General features: G+C 41.6%; 1 protein-coding gene across 1 annotated transcript; it reads left to right on the top strand.

Moving 5' to 3' along the window:
• Positions 1-1774: 1774 nt before the first annotated feature.
• LOC141912051 (protein Abitram-like) lies at positions 1775-7921 on the top strand. The gene is made up of 5 exons (XM_074803224.1): positions 1775-1971; positions 2331-2382; positions 2681-2810; positions 3289-3435; positions 7571-7921. The coding sequence occupies exons 1-5, from the start codon at positions 1791-1793 to the stop codon at positions 7865-7867; spliced, it is 807 nt and encodes a 268-aa protein (XP_074659325.1). The 5' UTR covers positions 1775-1790; the 3' UTR covers positions 7868-7921.
• The last annotated feature ends 1136 nt before the right edge of the window (positions 7922-9057 follow it).

Below are 9057 nucleotides of genomic sequence, written 5' to 3'. Positions count from 1 at the left end.
TATGACCGCTCGATCGGCAACAACAACACAGCGGGTATTTTTAAATCAAACTTTCACTTCCTAGAATCATGCGTTGATTATTTAGCGAGCGCTGAAGCCGTTGTCAATGGGTCCGACCACGCGTTTTTATATATCCGCGTCAGCGACCGAGCTCGGAACTTCTGGACGGAAAATCTAAAATCTGAATTTTACAATAGGGACTGAGATCTTTGAAACTTCTCGCGTCCAACTTTACTTTCGTCGGATTTCGAGATGGATTAATGGCAGACTTTCACGCGTAGACTGGTCAGATATCAGAGTTTGATCGTAAAACCTCACGTGGCGGTAAATCCTGTGCAAATTCCGATCCAATTTCAGAGAAAGTGAAATTATCCGAAGTTTAGCATCCTCTTCGTGTAGCTTAACTGATTAGATCCAACGCGATAGTCTTGTCGTCCGTTGATGTTTGACTGATCGTCTCGAAACTCAAACGCTCGCTATCTCAAGACGGTGCCGGTGTCTTTACTTTATGTTATTGACGAAAATCTTTTCCTGGCCGCGCGTGCACATCAACTTCACGTACATATCATCAGCAACAAAACGAAAGCTCTCCCACCACTTCACGGCACGTATCTATAAACCTTTCGTTAGAACGACAGGTGTGCTTTTAATACTGCGAGGATTGAACGTTTCGTAGCAGCAACACCACCTCCGAGTCGACAGAAGTAAGACCCACGCACCCGCGCTCGCTGGAGGGTATAAGAAAGACTGATGCTGTATAGCTCTCAAGAAGTTTTTCAATACGCGGCCGCGTTCACGTAGCGCGCATTCGGAAGAAGAGATGTTATATTTATAGATTATAAAAGTACTTGAGATTAACTCGACTGACTTCTGGTCCGCCGCGATCTGACGAACAGTAGATAGATATCGACGCGAGAGATTTCCGTTTATCATCGAGAGCGTGGATGTATTTAGATCATCAGAAAGAGGTGTGCCCGATCGTGTGCGCCGCGGTCAGCTTATCAACCAGGCACACATCGATGATTGGTGCATTATCTCTTTTCTTTGTAAGTTCTATAGACAGGTCGAAATGTGTCACTATTTTTCGATTATTTGGTTTAAGGGAATTTTCATTGCTTGGATTGATATTTGATGGGTAATTTTGATTTGATAATTTCGTGCCCCTAAACACCCACCAGAAATAGGCCGGGGTTTGATTATGAATCGAAGTGCATGGTGATGTAGTCGGATGCCGTCGCCTATAGTTTTTAAAATTGTCGGTTTAAGAATCCGGAAATGTCGGTTACGGCTACGACCTATTATCTAAAATTGGTTACGGTTCGTATGAAACGATCTTACATTTTCTGTACTTGTGAAGTATCTGGGTCGTGTCACTTTGTGTTACGTGTGGACACGTGTATCTGCGGGTCTGGCCGGGAGAAGCAGGCCGTGTCTGAACATCCTTTGTTCGTCCCCCAGCGAGAGCTCCTTCTTGTTGTATAAGTGTAAGTGTAAGTATAAGTGATATTTTGCCCGAGTATGGCATGGTAGATTTTGTGTTTTTTTGTTGTTGTTATTTTTCAATGCATTTCTGGGCATTTGTTACTCTCTGAGTCTGGAGCCACGCAGTTCCTGTGAGTCAGGATTTGACAACATCACTGAACTCTAATTCAATTGAATAGGAGAATTAAATTTTGCAACGCGCGCCGTCGGAACTCGCGGCACGCGCGCAATGTCGGCAGAAGTTAACCCTGGTATGCGAGATTACCTGAGACCGCAGTCCGCGTCTCGGTCCGTGCAGAAAATTCAAGATGGCAGCGCCCATGGACGAAAAATCGGCGATGAATTGCATAGAACCGAATTCTGGCGAAAATGCCACTGCGGAAGCTGGAAAACTATACGAACGCTTCAGTATCGCCATGGAATCGAAATTCTTACCGAAAACCGCGCCGACAATCGAGGATAGGTATTTCACAGCCAGATACAAGCCAGGTATAAACAAATACAAATTTAAACTTTATTGAACCGTTTCAATTTCATTATTTTGCGGGCACCCGTTTCGACGTTAAGAATGATTTCCGAAACTTCATTCAAAATGCCAATTACCAGTTTAGAATCGCGATTTCTGGCTAAATGTATCATAGGCTAGTAGAGATGGTGCCTTTGCTTTCCCTCATCTTTCTCTCCTTGGTCGGTTTCGATCCTGCCTCTTTTTTCTGCCCTATCCCTTTCTCCCTTTCTGCCTTTCAAACCAAATCTGAATGTAGCTTACGCCAAAAGGCAACAACCTTTTATCACGCTTTGTGCATCGGCCGTCGATTTCGTAAAAGAATTCAATATTCCATTTTCAGATGTGAAAGATGCTCAAAGCGAAGACCTTAAAATCTTATGCCATTCAAATAAGTAAGTGTCACTATTCTAAGAATGGCCTGAAGAAACTTTTTTGACTTTCGATTACAGTTTTTTCCTACCTAGATTTCATTGCGCTACAGCCCAATTGATAACTAATTTTCTGTGCTAAGATATGGTGCGATTCAAGAATTTGGGAAAAGAAAATAGTTTAACCAACATCTGAATTTAAGAATAGCCTAATCTTGTAAAGCAGTTAAATGAAAGATAAGATTATAGAAAATTTTTCAATTAGGCCTAGAGAAAAATCACTTGTTTTCGATTTTTTGCAGATTATGTTTCCATTTTACAGATTATGTATCGTGACATTGTCTCAATTTCATCCAATCCTCGCCGCCGACAAAACGATCGAGAAAGTCGATTTCCAAGTGACGAAAAACACGAATTTACTGAATAATAAAGTTGTCGGAAAACGGAAAAAGGTGAGAATTGGGAATGAGGATCAGAGATTCGGATCTGATGACATCGCGAGACTCTATCACATTCCTCCCTCGGCAGGGATTCGAACCTTATTATATCGCTGGACTCTGCCACGTTCCTCCCTTGGCAGGGATTCGAACCTGATAACATCGTGAGGCTCTGCCACGTTCCTCCCTTGGCAGGGATTCAAACCTGATAACATCGCGAGACTCTGCCACGTTCCTCCCTCGGCAGGGATTTGAACCCAATGTCGTCGTGAGACTCTGCCACGTTCCTCCCTTGGCAGGGATTCGAACCCGATGTCATCATGAGACTCTGCCACGTTCCTCCCTCGACAGGGATTCGAACCTGATGTCGTCGTGAGACTCTGCCACGTTCCTCCCTTGGCAGGGATTCGAACCTGATGACATCATGAGACTCTGCCACGTTCCTCCCTTGGCAGGGATTGGAACTGTAATTTTTCATATTTTTATTTTTCAGGGGGGTCAGTGGATGACGGCTGATTCTAAACTGTGCATGATAACTTGTACTGATGGAAGTTGTTATACTGTTTATAGTTGTATAAACGGACGTCTTGTGGAGGTCAACGAGAATCTAGCCACAAATCCTGCATTAATCAAACAACCGGTAAGTTATATCAGGCTCCCTACGACCCTTTGGTTCCTCAAAAACTCCTTCTAAACCGAAAATGCTTTAACCCTTTCAGTGCGTCTACACCGCAGTGCAGTGTATGAATCGGTGATGGATTTTGCGAGTACACCGCACTGCGATGTATTGGTGTAATTAGTTTTTATCTCTATTGAAAGATGGCAGCACCTGTCAAACATAGTGAAATACTAGTAACTAACGATACACCGCACCGCGGAGTAGACGCACTATAGTGGTATCCCGTTATTCAACACACTAGGGTGGAATTTTCAAATCATCTCCAGCACTATAGGGTATTGATTAGTCAGCACTGAAAGGGTTAAAAGGGTGCTTGAAACTCCTTAGATTTGAGCAAAATGCCTGAATCTCCTTAAAAACTCCTTCAATTTTGAGAAATAGACAATTAGAAATTTTTGTAGTTGTACAGAAAGCTATGCCTGAATCAGTAGTTGGGACTAGGATGGAGGATTTCGCTTGTGGCTAGTGTAGATCCACCAGGTGTCACTGGCGAGCACGATTCTTTTTATAAAGATTCTATTATTGATCACAAGAAAACTTAAAAAACACGATCGAATACTTTTCTGAGAATATTTTATTTCAGACTAATTAGTTGATTGATACATTCAATTGATTTCAATTAGCAAGTATTAGCGAACCATTAGATACAGTTAGTTAACAAATTAACTAATTAATTGGTTGGTTGTTTTAGCGGCGACGTAGCTCCTCGGGAATGGGTTTGAATTCTTGCGGGTTGACTTTAGCGCACTGTGACAGGCAGGCCTTCGATTTACCGTCAGGATTCATGAAGTCCGATTGTTGGTTTTCTTTGTTGCATTGATTCAGACATTTCTCCATTGAACTGCTGTTCACCAGACAGACGAGAGCGAATATAATTACCAGAGATTTCAACATCATGATTTCTGAAATGAATAAATATAGCGTTAACAGCGTCCCTACTTCTCTTAAATTCCTTAAAACTCCATCTTAAATGGAAAATGCTTTTAAAAGTAATTTAAGCTCCTTTAATTTGAACAAAATGTCCAAAACTCCTTCTCTTTTGAGAAATAGGCAATTCGAAATTTTTAGTTTGTAATTGTACAGTAGACTAATCCCAAATTGGTTGGGATCAGGATTTCTTTTTACCGGTAACCAAATTTGTTTTTACCGAATTCTAAACCGAGTTTAGTTAGTTTAAACTTGGAGTAATCATTTGTCAAATGATTACTCCAAGGTTTAAAGGTTAAAAATTCGCTCACAAAACCACATGATGATGGTTTACCGAGCTAAACTGATTTTAGGAGCAGTCTACTGGTGTAATGAGATATGAAAGTAACGCAGACTGCATTCAAACAAGACACTCGTAGTAAGCCTATAGAGCTTGAGTTTGAGAAGCTTACCTTGTGTTTGCGGTTTGAGATGAGTTTTCAGTTAACAGTTTACTGACAGTCAGTGTGAATGATGATCACCGTTAAATCCGTCTGCGTTTAAATACGCAGACGACAGGTCGTGCTGGATTCGGATTGGTCGCGGCTGTTTGCAGCATCTCGGTCGAGGTTGCGGTTCAGTAATCGTGTCGTCTATAGAAACGAGCGACTTCAAAGTGTTTCATTGAATCACATCTGGAAACTGGTGACGTGTGTCTCCTCCAATGTAGCGGTCGTCTTTGTGAAGTTTATGATGGGTTGTGTACAGGAAGGGTCGGGGCCTAGGTGTGACTTTCTCTCTTCTTCTGAAGTCACCGATGAGGTAATCGTCTGTGGTTAACTTGTGTTTAAAGGCCACGTGTTGCTCAGGTGAAAGTGTTTACGAGATCTGGACATATGTTACACCTTCAAGAATGACCGGTCGACCATGTACAGATCTCTCCCTCCTCTCCTTGTCCGTGTCCCTGTCTCTCTTCCCTGTCCCTGCTCCTCTCCCTGTCCCTCTCTCCTGTCCCCTCCTCTCTCTCTCTCTCTCTCTCTCTCTCTCTCTCTCTCTCTCTCTCTCTCTCTCTCTCTCTCTCTCTCTCTCTCTCTCTCTCTCTCTCTCTCTCTCTCTCTCTCTCTCTCTCTCTCTCTCCCCCCCTCTCTCTCTCCCCCTCTCTCTCTCTCTCTCTCTCTCTCTCTCTCTCTCTCTCTCTCTCTCTCTCTCTCTCTCTCTCTCTCTCTCTCTCTCTCTCTCTCTCTCTCTCTCTCTCTCTCTCTCTCTCTCTCTCAGCGAGGCGTTCTAGTTTTAAGGTGAAACTAAGAGAGTTTGATAGTAGTCACTGTTCGGTCACAGTTTGTATCGAATATTCATCAGACCGAGTTGTATGTGTATTGATGTAATTAGTTTTTTTCTCTATTGAAAGATGGCAGCACATAGTGAAATATTAGTAACTAACGATACACTGCACCGCGGTGTACACGCACTATAGTGGTATTCCCGTTATTCAACACACTAGGGTGGAATTATTCCAAATTTTCAAATCATCTCCAGCACTATAGGGTATTGATTAGTCAGCACTGAAAGGGTTAAAAGGGTGCTTGAAACTCCTTAAACTCCTGAGCAAAATGCCTGAAACTCCTTAAAAACTCCTTCGATTTTGAGAAATAGACAATAAGAAATTTTTTGTAGTTGTACAGAAAACTTAGCCTGAATCAGTAGTTGGGACTAGGATGTAGGATTTCGCTTGTGGCTAGTGTAGATCCACCAGGTGTCACTGGCAAGCACGATTCTTTTTATAAAGATTCTATTATTGATCACAAGAAAACTTAAAAAATACGATCGAATACTTTTCTGAGAATATTTTATTTCAGACTAATTAGTTGATACAATCGATTGATTTCAATTAGCAAGTATTAGTGAACCATTAGATTCAGTTAGTTAACAAATTAACTAATTAATTGGTTGGTTGTTTTAGCGGCGACGTAGCTCCTCGGGAATGGGTTTGAATTCTTGCGGGTTGACTTTAGCGCACTGTGACAGGCAGGCCTTCGATTTACCGTCAAGATTCATGAAGTCCGATTGTTGGTTTTCTTTGTTGCATTGATTCAGACATTTCTCCATTGAACTGCTGTTCACCAGACAGACGAGAGCGAATATAATTACCAGCGATTTCAACATCATGATTTCTGAAATGAAAAAAATATAGAGAATCTTTCGTTTATAGAGGATTTGCTTAGGTTGAAGTTTCGCCGAGTTTGAGCCTGAGAGATACGAGACCTATTTCCACAGTTCTGCAAAATTTGACTCAAGAATTAACTCATGGAAATGAGAACTATTTTCGACTCAATCTCACTCTTTTACCCCGACCAAACACAGAGTTCAGGTTTGACGGTCGGGTGGGATTTTACCCTCAAGATCAAAAGTATTTCGATCCTTGCGAGGAATATTTCCTCAGAAGCGCTGTTGTAAACACGCGGTTTTACTTGGAATTTTTCGATGAAAACAAATCCAGCAAATTAAGTATTCGTAATAAACGAGCTTGAGTTTGAGAAGCTTACCTTGTGTTTGTGGTTTGAGATGATTCTGTGAGTTACCAGTTAATAGTTTACTGACAGTCAGTGAATGTGAATGATGATCACCGTTAAATCCGTCTGCGTTTAAATACGCAGACGACAGGTCGTGCTGGATTCTGATTGGTCGCGGCTGTTTGCAACATCTTGGTCGAGGTTGCGGTTCAGTAATCGTATCGTCTATAGAAACGGGCGACTTCAAAGTGTTTCATTAAATCACATCTGGAAACTATTGACTTGTGTCTCCGCCAATGTAGCGGTTATCTTTGTGAAGTTTATGATGGGTTGTGTATAGGAAAGGTCGGGGCCCAGGTGTGACTTTCTCTCTGAAGTCACCGATGAGGAAATCGTTTGCGGTTCTTGTCTAAAGGGTGAAATGAGAGTTTGATAGTAGTCAGTGTTCGGTCACAGTTTGTATCAATATGAATATTCTTCAGACCGAGTTCATCGTAGATGATTAAAATCAGTCGGGTGTTCAGTAATAGTTACACAGTATCATCTGTTTAATTGCTACGGCTCAAATTCAATCATAGCCACGTGAAGAAACCATTTCTACTTGTCAAACTAGAGGCATTGATTTGAATTCTTTTTCAATGCTTATATTTATTCATTTTATTGAAATGTATTCCTTTTAGACGCACGCCTGTGGATACATTGCCGTCATCTTCCCTCGTCTCGAGAACTACGACCAACAAATGTCGAAATTAACCTCGGCAGACGATTACCGCCGTATCGTCAACGAGCGAGTAAATATGGCCGCCAGTCAGCCCGAACCCGTCGAAAAACTCGATGACGAAACAACGACCACTTCTGGCGCTGTGATTGACGGCGAGAATACTGACGAGGCCCCGCCCACGTCGGTTGAAATGACGACTCGGAATACGAACGGTGTCCCGGCGAATCATATACAGAACGACTTGGCAGCCACTTAAAATAGTCCGTAGTTAGAAACAATAGAATTATTGTTGCTTTTATTAATAAAAGAAAATGAGAAAATTGTTTGTTATTTAAAATCTCTCCTTAGGAAAAAAGCTGCCGTTTCATTGTAGAATTTCCATGTACAGAACGGAGCCCCCGCTGAGCTTTCGCGTTACAATGACGTGTCCTTTTGTCGTACGCGCCATAAACTGTTTTGTACCAGAACAATCCAAAACTGACCTATCCGGTCAATCTATAGATTGCGCATGAGTGGTCCGTGAAAGGAGTATATCAGATCGTATTGAGCTTGATATACCAGAGGCTAGGAGCTCCATAAAAGGATGATTACAATATCACAAGACGACACGACCTAGTCAATTTTCCCGTTGTCCCGTAGAAGCGTTCGAATCCCAACTTCCTCCAGTCTCAAGAGAGAAATACATTCAAATTCATAATTCCATGTGTAGGTAAAAGTTTTATTCTTTTCTTAATTTATTTTACATCAATCACAACAAAAAGCAACGGAAACAATACTCAATATCCGTTTTACAACTATTAAGTGAGAGAGGGTGTAGCAACTAAGGGGTTAAAATCTTAAGCGTAATTAGTAGCTATGCCATTCTTGCTATTCCCGATAGAGGCGGAGGAAGACTTGCCTCGACAGCCGACCTCAGACAACCTCCCTAGAATGAGAACACGACCAAATTTTGAAACTTCAAATTTAGTTTAAATACCACCAGGTTCAGGTTCAGTTAAACTAGGCAATAAAACCGAGTCGATGAGACTTAGGTTTCTAAGATGTTTGCCTCGGTATTTCACTAAGTGCGACTACTCTCCGCTAGATGGCGAACTAGTACCGCTCCTAAGATTTTTGGCATTTTGTGACAGTGGAAAATACTTGTGTAGAACAGGCGCGAATACACAGGACCCTCAAATCTTGTCAGTTCCCTTTTCTAAAAATCAATTTTTATAAAACTTGTCACTGCCTCATATGGAATCTTATAAACTTTGATATGAATAAGTTTTTCTACTTGGAAAGAAGCTCAGGACTTTTTAATTTCTAAGGACTACGCGTCCAAAAAGACCTTAGTCCTTGTATCCGCCCCTGCACATAGTGCTTACCACGAGATATTTTCAAAAACGGCATTTTTCACGAATAATCTAATATTACATAGAATTTACTCACACGTCAAATAAATAAATA

Source organism: Tubulanus polymorphus, chromosome 10 (assembly GCF_964204645.1).
Source record: "Tubulanus polymorphus chromosome 10, tnTubPoly1.2, whole genome shotgun sequence".
In the NCBI taxonomy this organism is placed as follows: domain Eukaryota; kingdom Metazoa; phylum Nemertea; class Palaeonemertea; order Tubulaniformes; family Tubulanidae; genus Tubulanus; species Tubulanus polymorphus.
This window is presented reverse-complemented; position numbering and strand designations above follow the sequence as displayed.

Excerpts from the sequence above, each read along its gene's own strand:
- LOC141912051 (XM_074803224.1), top strand. The coding sequence starts at position 1,791 with ATGGCAGCGCCCATGGACGAAAAATCGGCGATGAATTGCATAGAACCG. Across the intron at positions 2,383-2,680 it reads ATCTTATGCCATTCAAATAA|ATTATGTATCGTGACATTGT; the intron begins GTAAGTGTCACT and ends TCCATTTTACAG. Across the intron at positions 3,436-7,570 it reads CTGCATTAATCAAACAACCG|ACGCACGCCTGTGGATACAT; the intron begins GTAAGTTATATC and ends TATTCCTTTTAG.